Consider the following 26,253-nt stretch of genomic DNA (forward strand, 5'->3'; position numbering starts at 1 on the left):
ACAAGTACCGCACAGATCCATAAAGAGGCCCGGTGGGAAGGTTGACTGCTCTGAAGGCATGAGATGCCAGAGTAGCCAGGAGGGACATGATGACCTTGGCAAGGGGATCAAATTGCATTGTTTCCCTCTTCAACACACTGCCACTCTCCACTTGGGTCAAGCAAGTACAGGGATTGTGAAGGGGCAGTTACTGCCATTTGTTGGTACATCCATTCATTACCTGAAAAACAGAAACCATTATTAAACAAAGATTTGATTCTCAGGTAAATGCAAACTTTAGATGTTTGAAAAAGAAAGTTCAAAAAATCTGCACATAAACAAGAGCTTATTTAGCTTATGAAATAGAGGTAAGTGTAGGTCTCTTCATCCACATGGGGGGGTAAGGGGTGAGTCTTGCACATTTCAAAATTCAGGATGCATTTTAAGAGGTGACCCACATCCACATGGGGGGGGGTAAGGGGTGAGTCTTGCACACCTCAAAATTCAGGATGAATTTTAAGAGGTGACCCCTAAGCTCCTCTTGCATTGGAAGTACTGCATGGTTGTGGGCTGGTGGGTATGGTCCTGGAAGAAATGAAGTGTGCGTTCAACAAAGACCCTGATAGCAGGTGCCTTAATGGCTCATGGATGGATGCCGATTGAATAAAATTGTAGAGTTGGACACACGAAGTTTTTAGTTAAGGAGAGACCGGAATAAAACTTGGGCAACAGTTAGAATGTCTTGGGTGGGAATTAAAAGCAGTCTGGAGCCAGTTTCCCCAGCCAGCTCGAGTGCAGTCCTGTCTAGAGTCTGCCCAGCGGTGTGCGAGTGTTATCCTTGCACAGAGGCCGGCCAGATTTGCGTCCATCCTCAGAAGGAGAAAGCTGCGGATGTAAAGGTCTCGGATCCGTGCCGGCGACGCTCTCCTCGGGGCCTCTCTCCTTGCTCCGCCTTTGCTTCTCTCCCAAATATCTCCTCGCTCTAGGCTGAAGGGATTCCCACCCCCTCAGCTGCCTTCTCCGAGCCCCGCGGAGCAGCGGACTCCTCCCCTGGAAACTCCTCCGGGGCTGGGGAAGGCTTTGGCGCATGCTCCGTACCTAGGGCAGGTTTTTGCTGCGGGTAGCAGGGCTCCTGTCACACCGGCTGGCGGGTTGTGGCGGTGCCAGCCAGTGTTTGCGAGTGTGCCTGCGTGCCCGCGCCTGGGCGGACCGACCCGGAGCAGCAGTGCGACTCTTCCCGGGGACGCGGCTCCGCACAGACGCCTCGCGGGCAGCCGCCGCGGGGGCTCCTCTGCAAACTTGCGGCGGGCGCCGTCGGCCCTCGCGGCTCCCGCGCCCAGCGACCTGAGGGCAAAGGCGCCGACCGGGTGCGCGTTCCGGGCGCGGTGCCCGCGGCCGGCCGAGGCGGCGGGGCCGGGCCGCGCCCTCGCCTTTGGCCCGCGCCCTGGCGAGCCTCATGCAGCCCCCGCGCTCGCGGCCGCAGCCGCCCGGCTGCCCCGGGCAGGTGCAGGACCCGAGCCGCGCTCCCCAGCGCCTGAGCGCCTGAGCGCCGGCGGCGGGATGCCCCGCGTGGCTTGAGAGCGCGCGCCGCGCCCTGGCCGGAGCGGGGAGCGGGCCAAGCCGGGCGCCCCCGGGAGCGCAGGGCGCCCCACGCCGCAGCCGTAGCCGCGCGCGCCGGCGCCCGCCTCCCCGCTCGGCTCGCAGGCCCTGACGCTGCCAGCCGGGGAGTGCCGGAGTGCCGCGGGGCCGCCAGCCAGCCGCACGCCTCGGCGTCAGGGGCATGGAGGAGCGGCGGGCTCGGAGCCGCGCCCCGGAGTCCCCGAAACTTCCGAGCGGGCGCCAGTCCGCGCCGCTGCCGCCGCCGCTTCTTCGCCTGCCGGCCTGAGAGCGGGACCATGGATGAAAGGTTCAACAAGTGGCTGCTGACGCCGGTGCTCACTCTCCTCTTCGTGGTCATCATGTACCAGTACGTGTCCCCCTCCTGTACTAGCTCCTGCGCCAACTTCGGGGAGCAGCCCCGCGCGGGGGAGGCCGGCCAGCCGGCCGCCCCGAGTCCCGCCCGCAGGGCACAGGCGCCGCCGGAGGAGTGGGAGCGGCGGCCCCAGTTGCCCCCGCCACCCCGGGGGCCGCCCGAGGGGCCTCGGGGGGCCGCGGCGCCAGAGGACGAGGACGAGGAGCTCGGGGAGCCGGAGGAGGAAGAAGAGGAGGAGGAAGAGGAGCCGGACCCCGAGGCCCCCGAGAACGGCTCTCTGCCCCGGTTCGTGCCGCGCTTTAACTTCACCCTGAAGGACCTGACCCGCTTCGTGGATTTCAATATCAAAGGGCGCGACGTGATCGTGTTCCTGCACATCCAGAAGACCGGGGGCACCACGTTCGGCCGGCACCTGGTGAAGAACATCCGGCTGGAGCAGCCGTGTAGCTGCAAAGCCGGCCAGAAGAAGTGCACCTGTCACCGGCCGGGCAAGAAGGAGACGTGGCTTTTCTCCCGCTTCTCCACCGGCTGGAGCTGCGGGCTGCACGCCGACTGGACGGAGCTCACCAACTGCGTGCCGGCTATCATGGAGAAGAAGGACTGTCCCCGCAACCACAGCCACACCAGGTACTGTCTCCGGCCCCCTCTCGCTTCCTGCCGCCTCCCCGCCCCTCTCCCCTCGGCCCCTACCCTGGGCGGCCCTGCGCTGCCTGAGCGTGCGGGTGGTTCCCTGGCGTCTTCCAGCGATTGGGGCAGAGGCTTCGGGAGTGGAGTAGGGAACCGCTGGATAGCGCCCTGGTCTTGAACTCACTCCTCCCCTCTCCCCTCCCCTTCCTTCTCCCCGCCGCTTCCCGATACCCCCTTTCACCTTCAAAGGTGTCCCGATCAGTCGTGTGTATTCTTCCTTGTGCCTAGGACGGCGTGGCCTGCCGCCCACCGTGCAATGCGGAGGAGGCCTGGGTTAGACTAGCGAGGTCGGATCTTGTACCTAAATTGTGTGAGTGGAAACCCAAACCCGGTAAAAGGCAGGAGGAACTGGGCATGGAGAGGCAGGGCAGGCGTTTTCCAGGCATGCTGAAGCCAGAGGCGAGTCTAATCCCTCTATAAGTGGCTCTTGGGAGGCTCCTCGCTAGCTCAGGAAACAATCCTCTTGGTGTGTCTTTGAAGACACACTTTCAAATTCCCGCTGTACCTCGATAACCCTAATTCTGGAGGTGGTCTTTGTTGCTGAGCAATGCCAGGATTTGGACTCATGCTGTTCTCAGCAAGATTTCCACTCTCCCCCAGACCAATCCATCAACACATTCCAGAAGTACTTGTTAAACGCCTACTGTGGGCCGGGCAACGTGCTACGGGGACAGAAAGATAAAATAAGGAAAATCCCTTCCTTTCAGGTTAGGTGGTTTTCTCTCCCCCCCCCCCCACTTTTAAATAGTAATAATGCTGAGAATTAGGAAAGTTTGAAATCTTAATAGCCAATGAAACTGCTTACATTATTAACATCCTTTGAGAGAGGCATGAGCTTAAGAATTTGGTTGAATGTTCTTTCTGCCCACTGCAATTTGAAGATTAATCTGACATGCTTACTCAAGGGACTAAAATATTAAAAGCTTGGAACACTAGTTTATTGAAGTTTTTATCTCAAAGGTTTCAAACAATTTGGTGTAAGGAAACAGGAATTTAAAAACTCAAGCTCAATATGTTGATATCAGATAGCTTTTGCATTTGACATTATGGAAAGACTTCATTTACTGGAAGCTACCCGGATTCTGAATTCACCACCACTGAAGCATCTAATTCTACTTCATTTCTCCAAGAATGAGCAAAATTTCATTATGGGATTTTTTACTCTGGCAGTTTTTCAAATACTTTCTCTCCTCCCTGCTCCTTTCCCTGTTTAATGGAAATTGGTTAGAATAGGAAACTGGTTGGACTTGGAATGAAGGCATTAGGCTCCTTCCTTAGCATATTTTAAGGACCTTTTACTTTTAAAAATTTCTAATCCTGTAGTGTTTTAGACCCTGCTCCTCTGTTTTAGCTTAAAATAGTTTTTCAATTAATTATTACTTTCAAACTTCCTAACAGACGAGACTATTATTTCAATGAAAGACAAGCTTTGCTGCATCTCACCCCAAATTGTACCTTTTGTGTTTCAGCCTTTACCTATTAATTACTGACTGACCCCAAGGACTTTGCTACTCTGATTCCTAGCTTCCATTTCAATAAAACTAGAGACTTTGATTATCACAGAGGAACATCGACTCTACAGTAGGGATGGGCATTTTATTCTATCAATATATGTATAAAAGTCTCAGTGGATAGATGAAGAGTTTTGGAGAAACTAGAGATTATGGAACCTGAAAATAATTGGATTTTTGCTTAGTGATGAAGTGTTCTTCTGCCACAGACCCTACACGGATTAAGCCGTAAGGTCTCACTCCTATAGGAAATACTCAGTATCTCTCTACTCTGTGATGTGGGAAAATTCCACCTTGGCTATTTGAACATACGGTTTCTACTGTCAAATGCTTTTTTCTGTTTAGTGATGGACCATGAACATTTATTTCTCTTTGAATCACAAGTTATCAGATAATCACCCTGCACTGGGTTGCTTTTTTTTTTTTTTTTTTTTAGTTTTTTAATTTTCACGGTAGGTTTCTTTTTGGGGGGGTGGTTACCACTCTATAATTCCTTTTCCTTTTCTTCTTCACCTTCTCTCCCCTTCTTGGTATTCTAAATTACTTCTTTTGTTCTAGATGTTTTAGGAAGGAATGGTTGTGGGTTATGTGAGGCACCCTGCATCGAAAGTTATAGGAAAAAAGTTGAAGGGATGTCCGGTAGCATCTTCCTCACAGAGAAGATTGAATTACTGGTCTGTCATTGGAATGCCTGTGTACCGCATTCTACAGTCAACTAGATTAGCCTGGATAATGGAGGGTACATTTCCAGAAAGCAAAATGGCAGATAATCTATTGCTACATAATGGGACCAAGGTTCTTCAAATAGGGCTGACTCTAAGCAAACTCAAGAAGTAGATCATGTTGATTTTAGTTCCCTAGTCTTTTTCCTTTTGGTCCTCTTGAGGGTCCCTCTCCCCATTTCTCACAGGGATTAGTGCCTTTGTAAGTCATGTAGTGAGCAAGAGCAAGGATTCTGGATTCAGATAGATATGGCTCCTGTGTAACCAAGAGTGGCCCTTACTAGCTATGTAACCAGGAGTAGGTTACTCCTTCTGAGCCTCAGATTCTTTATCTTTAAAGCACAGGTAGTAATTAGGACTTCTCTTATAGAGGTGTTGTGAGAACTAAATGAACAAATGTGTGCAAAATGCTCACCGCAGTGTCTACATATAGTGTAATGTGCTGGAATATAGTACTTTGCAGGTATATAGTAATAGTTAACATTAGTTGTTAGTTGTAATAACACTGTTTTCCTGAGTCAAGGCCTTCTTTCATGAAAGGATCTGAGGTCAGTTCCTTAGAGCAGCGCATTGTAAATGGGTCACCTTATTTTATAGAGATGCTATTTTGTGATTACTTGTATTGAGACAGAATTCAAATTTAAGAAATAAATGGAAAATTATGGACATCTGAGCATCAATCAATGCAGGGGACCTGATGGAAGACAGGGACACAATATAATTGGGTATATATTCTGTTGGTGATGGAACAAGCAAACAAAAACCAACCTGTCTGGGATGGTGTGAGCAAGTGGGAATATTGAGTACCAAAGGCAGAAGTGGGAAGCCAACTCTGAAAGGAGATGCATGGTTTAGATGAAGGAGCCATCATATGGACTATATGGACCCAGGAAGGGACAAGGCTCTGGGGCTGGCAGTTTGGATTCAGCACAGAGGGCTTTTTTGAGCACAGAGATTAGTTAGAGTAAAATAGGAAGCAAATCAGAAGGTGGCACATATGAATGACCTCTTTGATCCTATCACTGATGATTTCTTCTCGTTCTATTTCTTTTGCTCTCCCCCGCAACTATCTTTTTGGTAGGTTATTCTTATTATTCTTGTGCTGCCTTCTTTATTACTGTTTTTCCTTTTATCTGCATGTTCAGGTCCTTAGAAGACTATTCTTTACCATTGTTGAGTATGGATAGAATCATAGCATTTTATGGCTAAAAAAGACTGAAGAAGTAATCAAGTCCTATAAAATATCTGGCAAAGGAGCAATTTAATTCTAAGGAAGTGAAATGATGTATCTAAGGTTTCTTCAGGGAACTTGAATCTTTATTTTAGTAAGTTGTATTTGATGTTTTGCCTGTTGTTTTCTTCTATACTTCTATATACTTCTATAAAAGTATAGTGGAGAGTGTTTTAAGCACTTATTATGTGCCAGGTACTGTGATAGTTCTGACAATACAGTTTTGAATAGTGTCAGTCCTATGGAGCTTAGGCTATTAGGAAAGAAAGACCTTGATCTTCTTTGGTAGGTGAGTATCACTCTCATTCTTAAATAATGGTAGAAAGAGATTTCTTTAAAAGATTTATTTATTTTAGAGAGAGAGAAAGAGAGAGTGAGAGCATGTGTGGGGGGAGGGGCAGGAGAGCATCTCCAGTAGACTCCACACTGAATGCTGAGCCCCATGTGGGGCTTGATCCCATGACCCATGAGATCATGACCTGAGGCAAAAGCAAGAGTGGGCCACTCAACCAGCTAAGCCACCCAGGCGCCCCATTGCTGGAAGGAGATTCTATTCACACCTTTTGTAGGGGGGGGCGTAGTGATTTTTCCCTTTTATGACCTGTTTTCTTTTGGTTCTAGTAGACTAGTTGGAATCTTATGAATATTGTAGTAGATAGGACCTTCTGTGTTGCCAATGATACAACCCTAACTCAGTTCAGCCAGGGGGGAATTATTGGCTTAATAACCAGAGCATAGGAAACATAGGGGTGGAGTTGGTTCTAAGAACGCCTGGAACTGGAGGTCTGGGGTCTTTCTCCCCATATTCCTTTGGATATTGACCTCATCAGATTGGCTAATTCCATGAAATGGGTAAATGGCTATCATATCTAATAGCTCCACAGGCCAAGCAGGTAGCAAGCTTTCTCCATGTTCCAATTTAAAATCTTGGGGAATGACTCTGATTAGTCCAGCTTGGAACTTGTGACTATCCTTTCTGCCAGTCCATGTGGCCAGGGCGATGAGGTTTTCGGACCCACCTGGTATCACAGTACCATCCGTGGAACTGGTGTGTGTGTGTGTGTGTGTGTGTGTGTGTATGTGTGTGTGTGATGATAAGAAGGGGACCTCACACAGATACAGCTCCCACATAGACCATCGGGTTCTGAATAGTCTTTCTAGTTGTGTCAGTTATATGTGTAAATGAATAAAAAATAAACTTTCAGATCTCCCCTTTGCATTCTTGCATGTAGGAACATTTTCAAGTCAAGCTATAGCTCCAGTTTACTTGCAGCAGCTGGAAACCATGTCATATGAGGAATAATTTGAAGGAACCGGAAGTATGTAATATGGAGGTGGAAAAATTAAGGAAAGATGTAAAAATTGCCTTCTAATAGTCAAAGGAAGAAGGTGTGGAAAATGGAGGAAGCTTGCTCTGTATTTCTCCAAAGGATGGAACTAGGGTACATGGGGTACCAGTGGTAGGATAAGGTTTCAACTCACAGTAAGAAAGAACTTCTTAAAATTTGTAGCTGTCTAGGCGCCTGGGTGGCTCAGTCAGTTGAGCATCTGCCTTTGGCTCAGGTCATGATCCCAGGGGCCTGGGATCGAGCCCCACGTTGGCTCCTGGTTCAGTGGAAAGTCGGCTTGTCCCTCTGTTCCCCACCCCCCGCTAGTGTTCTCTCTCTCTCTCAAATAAATAAATAAATAAAATCTTTAAAAAAATTGTAGCTGTCTAAAATGAGAATGAACTCTTTTGTGCAGCGGCATACTACCTAACAGTGAAAACTTTAAATGTGGCTGATCAACCACTGATGTTGTGAAAGCAGTTCCTCCCCAGGAAGGGCTGAACTTGTATGGCCTTCTATTTTAAGTTTCTGTGTTCTAATCTAAGCTGAATTCAGGGTATCTTTCTTTGTCCCTTTCCTGCCCCATGCAGAGAAAATAAAACCGGAGGAAAAAAAAAAAACCCAAAATGCTTACAAATGAACTACTCATTTCTCAAACATTTGTAGATATTTCTACCAAGGAAACTTTTGGTAGAGCACGGTCTGATGGTATAGACTGTTGTATTCGTTCAGGGCTAAAAGCAATGGATAGGTCCTGTGTCCTAGAACGTTGCTTCTTCATAATAAGTATAAAAAGGTAAGCTGAGAAATATAACTTCCACCGGAAGCCGTTACCACTTTGAAACATCATCTGGGTATTGCTTTTTCCTGTGGACAGCAGGCTAAAATATATAAGGAGGCTACAGAGTTCTGTTTCAGACTGCCTAGAATATTATGGCCCATACTGCTTTCTAAAGCATAATCTTTTTGATGTCTCTTCTAATTAGAAATGTTGAACTGTGAAGAAGGTTAATTTTCACCATCGGGTTTGTGTGCTGTGTGAAACCAAGGAGATAAGAGATTGTTCTGTCTATATGCCATATCCACTTATATGTTCATTACAGAGTCTCTGAAAGTATTGCTTCTGGTCCAAACCACCAATATTTGCTATAAATCAGAAGGAGGCTGAATTAAACCCATTCCATTTTTTTTTTTTTTTTTTTGAGTTGTGAAGATAAAACTGGAACCAGTAAATGGTGATCGATGATTTATTTTTCTGCCTTTTTTGTGCTGGTTACCTTGGGATGTTGGCAAGGGTTGATTTTTTTTTTTAGAGAAATACAAATGCTCATGTGATAATTGGAAGCTAGGTAAATTTAGCCTCTAACAATGTGGATTGGCTTAATCTTAGACTCTTACTTTATTATTCCCCAAAGCTAATTATTATCATCTCATTTTTACTAAGGACAATCAGAAGCTTATGGCATTTGAAAGTTACTTATGCTTGATAAGGAATTAAACAGGTTTAATTGAGACTGCCAAATCTTAATGCGATTTTAAGGCTCATGAAATAAATTATTGAGCCAAGAAATAGGTTTAGTATTAAAACAGTTAAATGGGGAACCCAAATTAATATTTTCCAGCAATCAATTTTCTTGTTTTTGAGTTTGTTAAATTATGGATATCATATATAAATTCTCTGTTGATTTTAATGGGCCAATATAACTTTATTTAAATTATAGCTAAGCATTTAACTGCATTTGGGAAGTGTACTGGACAGTTAACTTAGACAGTGTTATTTGTTTATATCTCCTGTAGCACTTATAGTTGCTCAGTAAAACCCATGTAAAGTTCCCAAGCACAGAGACCGACCTATAAAAAATGCTCAACACATGTCATCTAAAAATCTGTCATATTCTAGTTTACCTTGTAAAAATGTCAGCATAACTTGACCAGATTGTAGTTTTTTATGGAATGATCCAATGTTTTATGTCACGACTCTCTTATTTCAGGTGAAAATTCTAATCATTAGTAATTGCCTTCCATAATTAGCAAGATGTCAACTGCCCTGATTCTCTAGAGGAGGAGTAAAAGTCAGGACAGAGGCCAGGACTTATTGGACCAGTCTAGAAGGTTTTTCCCAGCAGACAGTATGCTACAAGTCAGGAATTCCTTTGGGTACAAGGTTAATCTCATTCATTCTCAGTTAAGGAAAAAAAAAAATCAGCCTAACTAGAGAGAATGGGCTCCCTGATGTAGGTTGGGAGGCTGAGAAAAGCCTAAACAATGTGGCCTGGATTATTACTGATCAAAGTCAGACAGTTGAGGTAGTTGTGGTTGGAGATTGTGATATTGAAGAGCATTGGAAGGAGACCCTTTATTAGGAAAAATGTCCTCAAGGGAAATTGGAAGAAATCAATGACAAAGTTAGCCACTGAAAATCACTGGAAATTGTGCTGATGCCCAGTTTGTGAGTGTCATTTGGGTGATGTTTACAAGCATGGGCTGTGACGTCAAATGAGCTGGATTTTTTTTTTTAATTTAGAATATGTAAGTCTTTCTTTTTTTTTAAATTTAAATTCAAGTTAGTTAACATATAGTGTAGTATTACTTTCAGGAATAGAATTCAGTGATTCATCTCTTACATACAACACCCATCCCAACAAGTGCCCTCCTGAATACCCATCCCCCATCTAGCCCATTCCCCCCACCCATCTCCCGGGCTCAGCCTCTTACTTCCTGATAACCCTGAAGTCAGTTACCTGTTCTGTACTTTGATTTCCTTCTCCGGAAAATGGGAGGAATAGTGGTACTACCCCTGGTGAGTGCCAAGAGTGCACAGAGCCTGACCCGTGTAAGAGTTAGCCATTATTTTGTTCTCATGGGGCTTGTCTTACACAGCCATGCTGTTGTGCGTAAAAAATAAAACGATGAGAGGCAACCTGTACCATCCTTTTTGAAGCTGGAACTTCTCATCCCGAGTGATGCAAAAATGAATTGCAAGCCATGATGCAAAAGAGAAGCCATAAATGGTAAAAGTGAATGTTAATTCGTAAGCCACCGTGGACACTCAGTGGGCACTTAATGAACACTGTTGAATGGAAACTTGCCTTCTTTCTTCAGCATATAATTTTATTTTTTTATGGGAAATTAATGGAACAGCGGCAGAAATGTTTAAAACACACACAATTAAATTCATAAATGGAGCAATCCTGCAGTGAAATTGAATTAGTTGCCTGTGGGCACATAAATATTTGCAGTTCGTTGCAATTATTAATATCTTACCATGCTTTTATTGGTAAGTACTGTACCATTTGTTGTCAGAACCTTGCATTTAACACCGTGTGTTCATGGTTACTGCTGCATTCTAGTTTCTTTAAAAACATAAGAGGGTAGAAATGCTAACGTCCTTGCTGTCCTCCAGATTTATCTGTTAGATTTTGCAGAGTATTTCTTCCGAAGGAATCAAGGTTATGGAAATGTGACTGTAAACCTGGATGATAGCTTCCATATTTTGGGGACTCTAATTATGAACTTGTAGAATTTTATAGGTTTGCTTAAAAAGTGAAAACACAGACCTAGAGAGAAGGGTACACGTGACTTTGAACATATATAGGTGGTAACTTGACCTGTGTGTGGAAGTCTGAAGGAAACATCTGTGGAGTACAGTGAAAAACAAGGTGACATGCCCCGGGAAGAGAGACCAGACACTGATCATGTGGAGTGTAAATTAGCAGGATGCTACCGAGGAGGGAAAGCAGAAGGACAAAAGTAGTCAAGGTGAAGAATGAAATCCTAAAAACCTGAAATCCAAAAGAATATTGAAAGTGGAGGTCAGCAATTTATCTCGTATGCATGGTTGTCTCGTTAGTGCCTTAATGGGGAGTCCTCCTCTACTTAGGTGGCTGTCTGCCTCGGAAAGCTGCTGGGGTTCTTTGATTTACTTACATGTTCTTCTTCTGTATCACGGGGGGCTGTATCAGTCAGCCGCCTGGCAGCAAACAGAGGCCCACTCTGGGACAATGATGGGGCTATTATAGAGGGATGGACTGGTTAAGGTCTAACACTGGACCTGGGGCTCCTTGTCGATCCTAACAAGGGGAAATTCTTATTTCTGAGCCTGAAGTGGCAGAGGGAAAAAAACCCTGTTGTCAGCATCCGTTGTCCACTGGGGCCTGACAGGAGCTACAGTCTCACAGGTAGGAAGGGCTGCCCCATGGGAGCTGCTTGCAGAAAGCAGCCTTACCCCCCCCACCCGCCGCCAGAAATACGGAGTCGAGGCAGAGGGGAGGGGTGGGGAGGAAATCTCTCGATCACTTTCTCCTCCCACCTGTCCTCCGTCTCCATCCATCGTCTTCCACTGGCCGAAGCCACCTGGAAGCTGAATGGCAGGAGAGCTACCTGATACAGTGCATGTGCTTTCCCAAGGCAGAGAAAGGCAGAGAAAGGCAGAGAATGGATTTGGGTTTGGGGTGGGTGGGGGTGGGATGAAAATGGAGAATAACATGCACAGTGCCTTTAAATAGCTTGAAATTTCTTCTCATCCACCTTATGAATGTCCCATTCGGTTCTACAAACGAGACCAATATCCATTCCTTTAATACCTGGACCACATGTTTTCTGTATGGACCATTAGTCTCCACCTTAAGAATGGTGAATGCAGCAAAGGACATTCGACAGCAGAACAGTCACCATAGACAAGGGACTTTTGACCGAATAGTAGAAATGATGCTAACTTGGGGTGTTTTGTCACCATGGTAGCCCAGAATCAGCTGGTAACACATTTGGGCAGTTATAGCTGTATGATGATGCATAGTGGACAACACACATTTTATATTATATCTATGTGGGGTATTTTATGAATTTGAAGTCATATAGCAATATTAGTTAAGACAGGACAAGATCGTTTGCAAAACGGGCTGTGGTTTGCAAAAGCATGCTTGTGAGATGAGCTGCTTCCTGTTGCTTAGATTTTCTTCCAAGAATATTAAGAACGTTAAAAGTAATATGAATGTGGCTTTCAGTCTCTGAAGGTAAAAGGTGAGGAAAGAAAAAAATTGTATCGGATTTGAAACTATTTTAATGTTTTTGGTTTTAATTTTAAGACTTTTGAAACACTATTTCCATATTTGTCTTGGGGGAGATATGACAGCTTGATGTTCTACGTATGTGCAACTCTCTGCAAAACCTTAGGTAGGTGGAATCGCCAAACATTAGATACTGAAAAATAGTTGAAGGTGACATCTGAGAAAACTCAAGTAAGAACTGTCAAGTCACTGCTTTAATTCCAAGAGTCAAAATGTCATGAGTAAAACACTATTCAATGTAAGCATTTGTAGGTGACGAAAACGATATTCAGCCCAGTATTTGTTCCTACTACATCTGTTGAGCTTGGTGCATTATGTGTTAAGTTCATTTCTTTTTTTTTTTAATTTTTAAAAAAGATTTTGTTTATTTATTTGAGAGAGGGAGAGAGTGAGAAAGCTTGTGTTCACGAGCGGGGGTAAGGGCAGAGGGAAAGGGAGAAGAAGCAGACTCCCTGCTGAGCACAGAGCCCATTGCGGGGCTTGATGTGGGGCCTGATCCCAGGACCCTAAGATCATGACCTGAGGGAAAGTCAGATGCTTAATGGACTGAGCCACTTAGGCGCCCCTCCCCAAGTTCATTTCTTCCATCCCTAGGAGGGAATTCCCGGGAACAGTACCATCCATGAAGAATTCACCCACCTCTGACCTCTTTTTGACAGCTTCCCCTACCACACAACACCCTTTTTTTGTTCTCTGGCACCCCATCATGTGACCTTAAACATGAGGATCATCTTCAGGCCCTTGCATCTGTATGAAAGTTACTTGCCATGATAAAATTGCCTTAGGAAATTTTTTCTGCTGGGTATGAGAGTTATTAGCTCTAAGGAGCCTGCACTCCATTCTACTGAATTTAAGTCCAGTTAACTTAAAGATTCCAAGAGAGGTGTTAGAGAAGTTTTTCTTTCCCACATAGCTTCATCGAGTTTGTCATTCTGCCTTCCGTACACTTGATGAAAGAGGTGGATTAATGGATAGTTCTATTTCTAATGTTTCTATTAAGAAACAGTTCTATCAATACTTCTCTTGATAAATAAATATCAAAAGTATTGTGTATAAAAACGCCGGACAACATGAAGGAACTCAGGTACAGTGGAGCTGTCAAATTTATTATCTGATGTGTATTTAATCTAAAAATATTTGTCAGCTCATGGCCCATTCTTTGTCTTTTAAATTCAGACTTAAGCCTGCAGCACCACCGCAGATAAATTTCTTTGCTTTGAAAGTTTTATTCTCCAAGTTCCCTATGTGTGCTATAAAGAATAATTAATGTAATGAAAAAATCAATATTGTGTATAAATTATTTAGACTTTACTATCATTGTAATTTTCTCTTGAACACCTATTGATCGGCGACAATTCATTTGTTAATTTCTTCCCAATAAGATATTCATTGTATTAGGTCTGTAGTAGTGCTGTCCCTGCACCTTCAAAAATAAGTCATGAATTACTGATGATACATGGAGCAAGTTAACCTACTAGTGAGTGCCGTGAGGTGGAAAACTGGCGGAGGGGAGTCATTTGAAATGTGGAAAGCCTATGTAGTCAGACAGCTGCTAATAACTAAATGAGTGGACTCTCATTTGCAGGGTATTAATTTGCACTTTAAAATTTTATGTTAGTGTATTTTTCCAGGTACAAGAATATCATCCCATTGGCAGTAGCATTTTCTAGATCTAGTAAAATAGGCAAAGAACCTATGTTCTGAAACGCAACTGGGGGTTCAAATCCTAACTCTTATTACTTATTATTATGTGACCTGGCACGAATTGTGTAAGTTCTCCAGGCCTCATTTTTTTTGGTCAGTAAGACAGTGATAAAAATATTCCTATTTGGGGCGTGCCTGGGTGGCTCAATCAGTTGAGCGTCTGCCTTTGGCTCAGGTCATGATCTTAGGGTCCTGGGATCAAACCCCACATCTGGCTCCCTGCTCAGCAGGGAGTCTGCTTCTCCCTCTCCCACTCCTGGTCCCTCTCCCCCTGCTCATGCTTTCTCTCTCTCTCTCTCTCTCTCTCTCTCTGAAATAAATAAAATCTTAAAACAAAAAACAGTAAACATTCCTATTTGAGGTTAGTGTTCGTTCGAGACCTCGGGAGCTTCCTGGGTGAAATCTGAAACACCCCTGTACATGGAGGGCAAAGAAAGACTGAAGGAAGAGACAGCCACTCTGGACTGGTAGGTGGGAGGTTGGACGAGCAAGGGAACTTACCTCTGAGGATTGTCTTGGGCAGCCCCAACATGAGTAGCTCTCTGCACCTGCCTGCCAGAGTCTAAAAAGTTTATATAGAGATCTTAACTGAATTCAGTCCAGGCGGTCTCAAGACTTTCCTATCTCAAGGCTGTGTCCTCAAGACTGCTTCTGGCATGGGGATGTAGGCAGAAAGTGCATTCCAAGGACAGGGGAGCAGCGGAGAGAAGCCTCCGAGTGCCTGAGTCCAGCTTGTACCTGGTCAACCAGTGGTCATGTCCTCTAGATGACTTCCTCCAACAGTCTGCAATGATGATCACGTGAGTTAATGCACACACACATTTATAGGTGTGTGTGTTTCTTTTTTAAGTTAATTTTTAAATCCACAATTCTTTTGTTTTGGGGGGGGATGAGGAATAATCTTCTTAACTATCTGTAACAGTGCTCTGAATGCATAGGTTATTAAATGCTGCTTCGATAGTTGTCCACTGAATTTCTTCAGAGGAGTAGGAACAATCTGAGACGTTTTGGAAACCCAAAGAGGTTTGACTCCAAGGAATCAAACTGCCAAAAATTCATGGCAGAGAGAACTATTGTGTCAGCTTATTTGGACCAGGGAGGCATCTAGATTTGCGATTAAGCGACCACGGTTTGAGTCTAGGCTTCTTCATGGACTTGTTTACTTATTTATTGTGTAGCCTACCTGCCAATGTGTAATTTTCCTGAAGCTAGTGACTTATTTTGTTTCCCTCTGCATCCTCAGTGCCTAGAATAGTGTCTGGTCATAATGGCTATCAAATAAATGTGGGCTGAATAAATGAAAGGAAGAAAACAAGCATAAATAAATTTACTAATTTATTGGACAATTTGGATAAGAATATGTGTCTTGTCTTCCTTTTTGGACTTGTTGGAGGTTAAGGAAATGCCAGTGAAAGCACTTTGTAAAGGATAAAGTACTATACAAATTTAAATTTACATTGACGGTGAGAAGCCTTTTGATATAGAATGGAAAAGGAAGGAAAGTTGGATTTTAGAAATGCAATGAATATACAATTCAGCTTTTACAGAGAGTTTAAAAAATCAGGAATTACAAAGATGCATTTGAAAAATATGCAAAATACACATTCAGCTCAACAACTTGTTAGAGTAATGAGCATTTTCCTTTAAAACAGGACATAATATATCATAAAAGGCTTATCGAAATGCTTAAGTTTTTCTCCTTAGACCATCAGGAAACCTTGATTTGGCACAGATCAAGTTATAAAAGTTTTGTATTTTTTTCCCCAATGCTTTACCCCTTTGAGGAAGCTCTCCTAAAACTGGTATTTTTAATTTAATATTCATGACTTTATCATTATTTTCATATGACAGCTGTAAATTATGGCTTTTGGTTAATATGTCCTGAAAGTGAGCTGAGAATGGAACTCATTTTCATTTAAGCTGATTTAGCATGTGATAATCCACTGAGCTGTTCTCTACATGCTTTTGAAGCTAATTACAGAGAGAGCAAAAAGTTACCTTAGAAGAGAAAATAAAATCTAAAATCAAGAGTGTGCATTATAATAAAGATCTATCAGCAGAAGAACTTTGCTTAGTAATGAGCTGGTTTTCATACATGAGGCGTGCCTGGTCACTTCTAGGAGGGTGTATACATTTGCCTGGGTACAGATCTAAAGTACACAAAGCAACTGAGCTGGGCTGGAGTCTTGGAAGAAGTTCAGTAAGCTGATGGAAAACCACAGTTACAAAAGTAATGACCGGCAGTAGGAGGGGATTCAGAAGATTATTTATTGAGCTCTATGTTAACAGCAATAGCCTAAGGCATGGAGAAGCATCCCCATTTTACAGATGAAGAATCTGAGTATATTTATTAGGATCCTATCAGCTGCTTTTAGCAAAAACTCCAATTCAAATTGGCTTAATAGTAAGACATTTAAAATCGTATAACCAGTCCAGAGAGAACTGGTTGATTCTGTCTTGAGAGCATTTTCCAAATCCAATAAAGCAAAGAGGCAAAGAACCTAAGTTTTGGAGCCCAGCTGTGGGTTTAAATCCTGACTTTACCACTTATTGCTATGTGACCTTGCACAGATTACAAGAATTCTTTAGGTCTCAGTTTCTCAATCTGTAAAACAGTGATAAAAAGATTCCTACCTGGGATTAGTGTTGAGGATCATGAGTTAATGCCCACAGACATTTAGAGGAATACCTGAAACATAATAAATATTCCTTAAATGGTAGCTATTGCTATTTTACAGAGGACTCAGGTGTTTTTTTTCACACCTTTACCCTGTACCTTAACCTTGATGACTTGGCCCTTAGGCTGCCTCCCTCCTGGTTGGTTGCAAGGAGGCTGCAGCTGTTCAGCCAGAATTTCCTGGCCAAAGGGCCAGTATTTAGAGCAGAAAGGGTCACGTTCCCATCCCTAAGCCCATCAGGGGCAATGGGAATGGGACCTCCAGGATTTGTCCCTGAAGATGGGGATAGGACAACCCTCCCGCGAATCACGAGTAGATAGCAGAACAAAATCAAGTCTCTATGAGTGAGGGAAAGGGGGGATGGATGCTGGAGAGCCTACCAATAGAATCTCCGTCCTGTCTTAGAGAGACACGTGTAAAACTGTAAATTTGTAAATTGTAAAACTAGACTTCAAATCCAGGCTTCACTTCTAAGTTCTGGGCTGCCGATTATTCTAAAAAAAAAAAAAAAAGTTGCTTTTCTACAATCAGTCAAAGATTACTCATTGATTTTTTTCATTCATTTCTTTGTTGGTTTAGTGAACTTCGACATACATTTATTGAGTGTCTACTACATATCAATCACATGCAGTGCACTTTGGGGGAAATCACAGGATGAAGAAATAGTAATTATTGCTGACACATTTTAATTGCTTACTTTAGGCTAAGTGCTTTATTATGTAAGTACTTGCATTAAGTATTATCATCTTCATTGTACAGATGAGAAAATGAGGTTCAGGAATGTTCAGTGACTTATCCATGGTTGCAGAATTAATCATTGGTGGAGCAGCAAGGTATTTTAACCCAGGTATATCTGATTTCAGAACCATGTCTTTTTTTTTTTTTTTATTTGAGCAGAGGGTAGGAAAGACTTTATTATTTTTTATTCAGGTATACTTAACATGCAGTGTTATATTAGTTTCAGGTGTATAATATAATGATTCAACAATACACTACTCTGTGCTCATCAAGGTAAGTGCTCATCCTCCATGCAGGACCATACCTCTTAATATCTTGACTGTGCTGATATTGTGTAGATATGGCTGCTGTCTAGGCAGGTAGGAAGAATACCAACAGGAGCAAGGCGGGACCAAGGTAGAGCTACGTGGGTTGTTAAAATAACCATGTTTTCTAGTTTTTGTATTTCATGCTTTGACAGCTGGGGCCTTACTGACCCTGGAGGGATTGCCCCTCCCAGAATTAGCTAATTCCTACAGATAAAGTACGGACCAAGTACAGACCAAGTATGGACCAAGTACGGACCGTGACTTTGAGCATGTCTTTCACATGCAAACCAACGAATGAATTCAGAGCCCATTTCCCCAACCATTTCCTTATCAAGCTCTTCTACTCCAGGCCACTGCCCCCGCCCCCCCATCACCTGAGGGCCAGGTACTAGACAGTTTCGCAGAGCCACTATACCCCAGAGCCCGCAGCAATTACTGCAACTAGCCTGTCCTAAACTGGCTTACCCCGCCTCCCTTGTTCCTGCCCTCAGAAACCACAATAAAGGCTCGTCCAAGCTTTCCTCCTTGCTTCCTCTGCCACCTGACATCGGTGCTTTCCCCTGCGGTCTGCTGTGGCATGCTAGGGGTCTGTGAGTATAGAAAACGCCTTCCTTCATGACAGTCATTTCTGTGTCTGCTTTTCTTACCAAACATGATTAAAACAAATCCCCAAGTATCCATAACACAGCTATCAAGAATGGAACTCAAATATAGGACAAGGAATCTGGTTAATCAAAACCACAAAAGTGGTAAAGTCAGTTCAGAAGCAGAGTAAAAACCAGTCCCAAGGTCAAGCTGGGACTGGGTCCTGGATTAGACTAATCAGTGCTCTCACATCCATAGTCAGGACTGGGCATTGGTTGCAGAGGTTGGAGTGGGACCAAGTCTTCAAGTCAGACGGTTCTGAGCTATAGGAGGACAGGAATATAAGAGGTTGGAGGGAGGAAAGGGAAGGGCTATAGAAGCTGTGACATCAAGTGATCCCTTATAATTTAAACAATGTTGTGGAAACATCGACTGGTTGACAAGAGTGATGTAATAATACTTTATTTCATTTAATTTTTTAAAGTTTTTAATTCCAGTTAACATGCGGTGTGATACTAGTTTCAGGTACACAATATAGTGATTCAGCAGTTCCGTGCATCACTCAGTGCTCATCAGGACAAGTGCCCTCCTTCATCCCCATCCCCTATTTCACCCATTCCCCCCCAGCCACCTCCCCTCTGGTAACCATCAGCCTGTTCTCTAGAGTTAAGAGTCTGTTTCTTGGTTTGTCTCTCTTTCCCTCTCTCTCCTCTCTCTTCTTTCCTTTGCTTATTTTGTTTCTTAAATTCCACATACAATTGAAATCATATGGTATTTGTCTTTCTCTGACTGACTTATTTCACTTAGCATTATACACTCTAGCTCCATCCATGTTGTTGCAAATGGCAAGATTTCATTCCTTTTTTGTGACTGAATAATATTCCATTGTGTGTGTATGTGCATGTGTGTACGTGTGAGCACCACATCTTCTTTATTCATTCATCTATCTTTGGACACTTAGGCTGCTTCCATATCTTGGCTATTGTAAATAATGCTGCTATGAACATAGGTGTTTGTGTATCCCTTTGAATTAAGAGTTTTTGTTATTTAATTTAGTTTTGAAGTGGTTTTATTTCTGTAGCTAGCTGGCTAGATTGATTGATTGATTCATGATTGTATGTAGCCCAATACTGGGCACTGTGCAGGACAGAGACTGGGGAGAAGACCTGGTCCTGGCTCTCAAGAGGTGAAATCACGGTTTTGGAAGGCATAGACAAAATGACTTGGAAATATTTACTTCATAACATTTAAGTCAATTCATGGTATTATATTCAGAATTACATATAAAATGTCTGGAGCCCAGGGTGGGGCTTGAACTCATGATCCTGAGATCAAGACCTGAGCTGAGATCAAGAGTCGGATGCTCAACTGACTGAACCACCCAGGCGCCCCAATATATAAAGTTTCTAAAGAACATGTGCATAAGGAAGAGTATGAATATCTTCAGTAATAAACAGGCACATAATAGAGGGTTTGTATTGGCTGAGGAGAGGGTGATATTGGGATGGATGTAGGGTAGTTTATAGGGGGCTCTAAATATATACTGGACTGAGGAGATTATTTTTTATTCAGTATCCCATTTAGAATTACCTTAAGTTTTTTTTTTTAAAGATTTTATTTTTAAGTAATCTCTACACCCAATGTGGGGCTTGAACTCATGACCTTGAGAAAAGAATCGCATACTCTACCAATTGAGCTAGCCAGGTGCCCCTAGAATTACCTCAAGTTCTGAAACAGTGATGGTCTTACAAATCTGTCCGCAAATTCTCTGATACTTGTGCCCAGGATTGACTTCAGTGACTTAATTCTAATGAATAGAACACAACCAAAGGAATGAGATGCCACTTCAGATGTTAGGTTATAAAAGGACCATGGCTTCTGTATTGTTCTCTCTCCTTCTCTCTCTCTCCAGCCCCACTTTACCCCCGCGCCCCAACCCACCACCTCTCATTGCTTGCCCTGGGTAAAGTTGTGTCTGAGCACCCTATGGAGAGGCTTATATGGCAAGGAGCTGAAACCTCCTGCCCACAGCAGTGTGAGCGAGCTTGGCAGGGAATCCTCCAAGCCCCTGTCTAGTCTTCAGAGACTACAACCTTGCAAGAGACCCTGAGCCATGTTTGAATGCTAACGGGAATGATAAAGCAAAGACAGGTGATTGTAGGAGCGATGTTTTAAAGACAATGACAGATGATCCAATCACAGAACACAAGATCTCATCTATCTTCTTCTCTTTTTAACAGAAATGAAGGCAGAGTATTTGAGTATAGATACAGGAAGGTTGGTGAACTTATAGTTGAAAGATGAGGTCGTTCTAATCCGACAGCATCTCTTTTCTCTATGAAGTACAAAGCAAGGTCATTAGCTGAGAGTGGGGCAGAGAGGAAGGAATGTTGGAAACTTGAGGAGAGCAGAGAAGGTGTAAATAATGATCTCAGAAGTTGGGAAAACAAATTTCCTAGGAAGTAAGCTGTCTGGCAGTATTCAGGTCTGTTTTGAGAACTGTGATTATAAATTTGAAACCAGTCCCATCGGCAACGTTCTGTGATTTTCTTCAGCAACAATAGGCTGCTCTGGTGGAAGCATGGAGTAAGTGCATGGGGTATTAACCAGGGTTGAGGTTTTGCCAGTGGAGGAATAGGAGAGTTATGTTTGCAAGGAGGCATTTATAGCGCCTTGTTAATCAAAAGCAGAATGGTTAGGAGATATGTGAAGATATAGAGTGGTAGGGTCAATGGTGTGTGTTAGGGTTGATAACGTAGGTCTGCCTAGGGAGCCGTAGGAGGGAAGCTGGACTGTGGTGGAAGTGTGCTGGACCGTAGGAGATGATGGTCAGAGAACAGGGTGTGTGAGGTTGACATGCTGGAATGGGTGCTGTAACTTGCGTGATCTATGTGAATAGGGGCTGAGCTGGGGCAAGAAGTGATCCCTGGAGTTAAGAAGGTCAAAGAACGCCAGGGACAAGACGTTGGATGGATTATTCATGGGAATGTTGAAGTCAAGAATGATGATAAATGTGGAGTTGAAGAGGAAAGTAAGGAGCCTGGTGCTGGGGGTCGGGAAGTCAGTGGTGACAAAGAATGACCTGTACTCCAGAAGGGCGTGGGCATGCTATTCCTCAAGTCAGGCTTCTATGGTTTGAGAAGCCAAGAAGGAAAGGGACAAAGGAGAGAAGGAAGCAGAACATAGAAATAAAATAAAGAAGAAGTAGCAATAGGAAGTTAAAGAAGGAGATAACAGAATGTGAATATCGCCCTGTGGAAAAGGGCAAAAGCCTTCTGTCCTCCAATATCCCATTAGGGGTATAGGGACTCCCATGTAAGGAGGATGACTTCCACTATCTTTATATTTATCACTCAATCACAGTTATCAAGACACGGTTTTGTTCAACATTCTCTCTTTATGAAAGCAGTAATGGGAATAATATTTGTAAAATTTTTTGTCTAAGAGCATTTAGAAATTTTAAGCCTTGGTATCAAAGGGACCGAGATTCTGTTATCTGCGGACTTCCCTTGTGAGGGACAGCTCTGTCCCTGTATTACCAGATACATGACATTTTCCAGTGGACAGATGACCTCACAGGAAATAAGATCTTGAATATTGGCTGTGAGCTGGGCCCCAGAATCTGGAAACAGTGACTCAGCAGATCATATGTCAGTATGTGAGTAGGTAGGTTTCTGAGAAATAAAGGTTTCTCAAGGAGACAGCTCTCATTTGTAAAGGAGGGTTAGACTGGTTCAAACCACTTGTGGTTTTCATGAGCTGGACTGGGAGAAGGATGCGTTAGGGGATAATTATTATGATTTCCAAAAGATTATGCATTGCTTATATGTGGAAGGGGCCTCATTCATAGATGGATTGGGCTGTGTTTTGTCTAAAGCTTGATACTTTCCACATTGGGAGAGCTACTTGCATTTATTCAGAATCTGATATCCTCTTCTGTTCTGGAGAAGGGCTGAAGGCAGTATAATAAATTATACTGGTGTTCATGACTTTGAGGTATCAGGAAGGTCAGGAGGGACCAGGGACCAAGGAAGGGTTTTGGAATGAAGATCCAACAGTGGCCCAAGAGATGTAGACTAGAAAGGTACACATGGAGGGTGGGCGCACAACTAGTATTCAAGTCCTTATACTTCAAGTTGAGTAATAGAACAAGTTGGGGCATGCAGAGGTGGCTAAGGCTCTGCTGATAAAAAAAAAGTTCTCTTTTTGGATGGGAGAGAACAATCTGTTCAACTAAGATCCAGTGTGAGTAGGTTGGAAGTGCTAGTTGCCGGCTAGGTGCTGGCAATATAAGGTGACTCAGACATCGTCCCTGTTCTCAAGGACCTTACAGACAGACTTAGCACTGGACAGTTTCATGATTGTACCAAGGGATGTGCTGGGACAGGTAAAGTAGGGGTGTGGTAAGGAGAGAGGCGTGGTCTGTGAGGACAGGAAAGACATCCTAGAGGAAACAGAGTAACTAGAAAGGGCGATCAGAACTTAGGATAAGTGGCTAATTTTGCTAAGGGTGTGGTAAAGACCTCAGAAGTTATAATCCAGGAACCATGCACGAGTTACTTAACCTTGTCAGGGGACTCCTCCAAAATCATTTTTCACCATTTCTCACCCATGTGGGTACCGGATGTGTCTCCATGACATGCTGTTTGCTGCACTTTGACCAGTTATTAAGTTGTATCATAAGTGATTTTATTACTAAAAATATCAGAAGTACCAAAGTTTATGAAAAATGATTATATTTTTCTTTTAAATTAAAGAGGACTCAAGGTGACCTGTGGGATCCCTCTCACGTTCTATGATGCTTTCTTTACAGTGTGTCCTGAAGGAAAAGGTTGATTACCTTGTTTTTAGCATATATAATTAGGAACAGATGAACAATACTATTCCATTGTCATATAGCTTAATTACTTGTGAGTGTGCTTATTAAAGTACATAACCTTCCTAGGCTAACTGCCTACCTCCAAAGACAATTTGAGGTGGATTACAGAATTCAAATAGGACAATTAAAAATACAAGTAAAACAAAAACCAATTAAAAGGAAAAGAAAGATATGTGTGCCAGGCATCTAAGTTTAATTCATTTGTGCAGTTAAACATGAACTTAAGCTTTTAATATCTTGGCTGCTAAGACAAAAAAAATAAAATAGTTAGAGAGCCTTTGTCATTGGGTTAAGTTTATCTCAGGAAAAAAAATGGACAACTTGTTTTTTCTGACCTCTGGAAGGAATTTATTGCTTAAAGGGACATGGGATGACATCATGAACAATGTTTTCATGATAGTTTTGCCAGAGATACAGAAACATTCTTCAAAGGGCTGTTACTTACATCAATTCTATCAAACAGAGATTTTGGTGTATCACTAATAAGTGACGGAAGAATATAATGAAAAAAAACTCATTTACCATAGTGACAAAGATATAAAATACTTAGGAATGAGCTTTATTAGAGGATCACTGTGACCCACATAAATGAATGTACAGCACTTCCCTGGAGATACACTCGAAGCATGAATGGACAGAGAAATGTTTCCTGAATGGAAGAATGAATATTGTAAAGATTGTAAACTTTTAGTAAGTTAATTTGTAAGTTTTAAAATTAAAAAACTCTGCGAGACTCTTTCTTGACAAAATCATTCTAAAACATTCTGAAAAAAAAAAAATCACAGGATACCAGAAATAGTACTAAAGAAAAGTGATGAGGTGAAGTTAGTCCCGTATACACACACACACGTTAGAAACAATAATTCATACTATATATATTGATGTGTAGCTAGGAGAAGGAAAAATAGGACTTAAATAGGATGAAAAGCTCCAGAAATTGATATAATTGTTTTTGTGAATTGAATGTGGGATGTAGTAGTTACCAAAGAACAATAGGGAAAAAAATACTCACTTTATAACCAGGTTCCCAACAAACTTTAGAAACACAGCAAACTCTTTAACTCTATGTCTCATATTATACAATAAACTATGTTTCAGATGAACTGAATAGTTAAACATAAAGGTTAATATAAGCTTGAGGATGATATAATATTGGGCATATCTGAGCACCTTGGCAAGAGGGATCCCTTCCAAAATATGAAGAGATAAAAGAAAGCACAAGAAAAAGCCTGAGAGATTTATCTGTATTAAAAATGTGAAATGTGTATCATGAAAGCAACACAAGTGAGGTGAAAGGGGAAGGGAGAGCAGAGTTGCGTGGGTATGGGTCGGCAGGCATACCAGAGATGCACAACTCCACTGTTAGATTAGATGACATTCCTGATTTATTTAATGAAGGATGCAGGGTTTTATTGGGATGAGAAGGTCACACAGAGCTGGAGCAGATGCAGTGGGTCTCCCCACCTCTTCTGTCTGTGGAACTTCTAGTGAGGTGAGTGCATTAGCTCTGTGCCATGGTGCTGTCCCCCTTGGGGTGGGGTCCCTTCCCATCTGAGAAGCTCAAGTCTTATTGCCCCCTCAGCTCTTTTATACTTAGGGCTTAAATCACCATCCAGGGTTCAATCACACAAAAATAGATTCACTTAGATTGAGGGAGATGTTTGCACAACAGATCAGGCTCTCCTGGTTATTGAGCCAAACTCAACCTCTTCAAGGTCACTGCTTCATCTATGGGCAGAAAGTGGACTCAGAGGCCCTTTGTCACCGAGCAGCATCTTCGCTTCTTGCTTTCCAGGACCTTAGAGTGCTCACTCCCCAGTAAACAGACTGAGGAAAAGCATTTGAAGTATGACAGGAAGGGGTTAATGACTTTCTTTCTTTTTTTTTTTAAGATTTTATTTATTTATTTGACAGAGAGAGACACAGCGAGAGAGAGAACACAAGCAGGGGGAGTGGGAGAGGGAGAAGCAGGCTTCCCGCGGAGCAGGGAGCCCGATGCGGGGCTCGATCCCAGGGCCCTGGGATCATGACCCGAGCCGAAGGCAGACTCCTAATGACTGAGCCACCAGGAACCCCGGTTAATGACTTTCTTAAAGGCATTCAAACTGGTAGAGAAACTATTACATTCTCAATAGATAATAGGACAAAACCATGTACAGAGAATTTTCTCATTAAGAACTTCAGTTAGTAGGTAAACAACTAGGAAAATATTAACCTCATCAGTAAGCAGTGCAACTAAAATATAAATTAAAAAACCCCCGTAACTTATACCTACTAAATTAGTAAACATTAAAAAATATACGCATAATATCCAGTGCTCATGAAATTGTAGTGAAACAGGTTCATTGGCGAGTTTGCAACCTTCCATTGCTGATTTTTGGAAAATAATCTGACTATATATCAGGAATTAAAAAACTAGTCATGGATATTTGTACTAGGAATCTCCACTTCGGGAATTTATCTTAAGGAAGTCATTCAAGAGAAGGAGAAAACCTCTACTGACATAGTTCTTCCACCATTATTTAGAATGGCAAAGAAATGGAAAACCAAGGAGTATCTAGGGAATTGGATGGTAGGGGAATGGTAGGTTAGGTTAAGCTATGGTACAACAAATCAATGGAATATTTTGTCCCCAGTAAAATAATTATGAAGATCAGTGTATTACGAAATTTTGAGACATTGTTAAATTAAAGAAGACACAAGATAGTATCTATTCAGGGATCAGCTTTGTATCTCTCCTATAAAGTTTTACAAGGGACTATAATAAAACAAAAAAAGAATTTTGTGAAAAGGTGGGTAATTTTAGTTTTATTTCTAAATTTATTAAAAGTGGCATGGAGTAGTGGTTAAAAATGTGGATCCTTA

At 42.8% G+C, this 26,253-nt stretch overlaps 1 protein-coding gene across 1 annotated transcript in view; it reads left to right on the forward strand.

Annotated features, from left to right (window-relative positions):
* Positions 1 to 1,874: 1,874 nt before the first annotated feature.
* HS6ST3 (heparan sulfate 6-O-sulfotransferase 3) overlaps positions 1,875 to 26,253 on the forward strand; it is a 626,721-nt gene continuing 602,342 nt past the window's right edge. The window contains exon 1 of the mRNA XM_028112039.2: positions 1,875 to 2,578. Within this exon, the coding sequence (XP_027967840.1) occupies positions 1,875 to 2,578 (704 nt within the window). The remainder of the gene's footprint in view (positions 2,579 to 26,253) is intronic.

Source organism: Eumetopias jubatus, unplaced genomic scaffold (genome assembly GCF_037043125.1).
Source record: "Eumetopias jubatus isolate StellerSeaLion01/CBP00866 unplaced genomic scaffold, mEumJub1_p1.0 scaffold_3, whole genome shotgun sequence".
Taxonomy (NCBI): domain Eukaryota; kingdom Metazoa; phylum Chordata; class Mammalia; order Carnivora; family Otariidae; genus Eumetopias; species Eumetopias jubatus.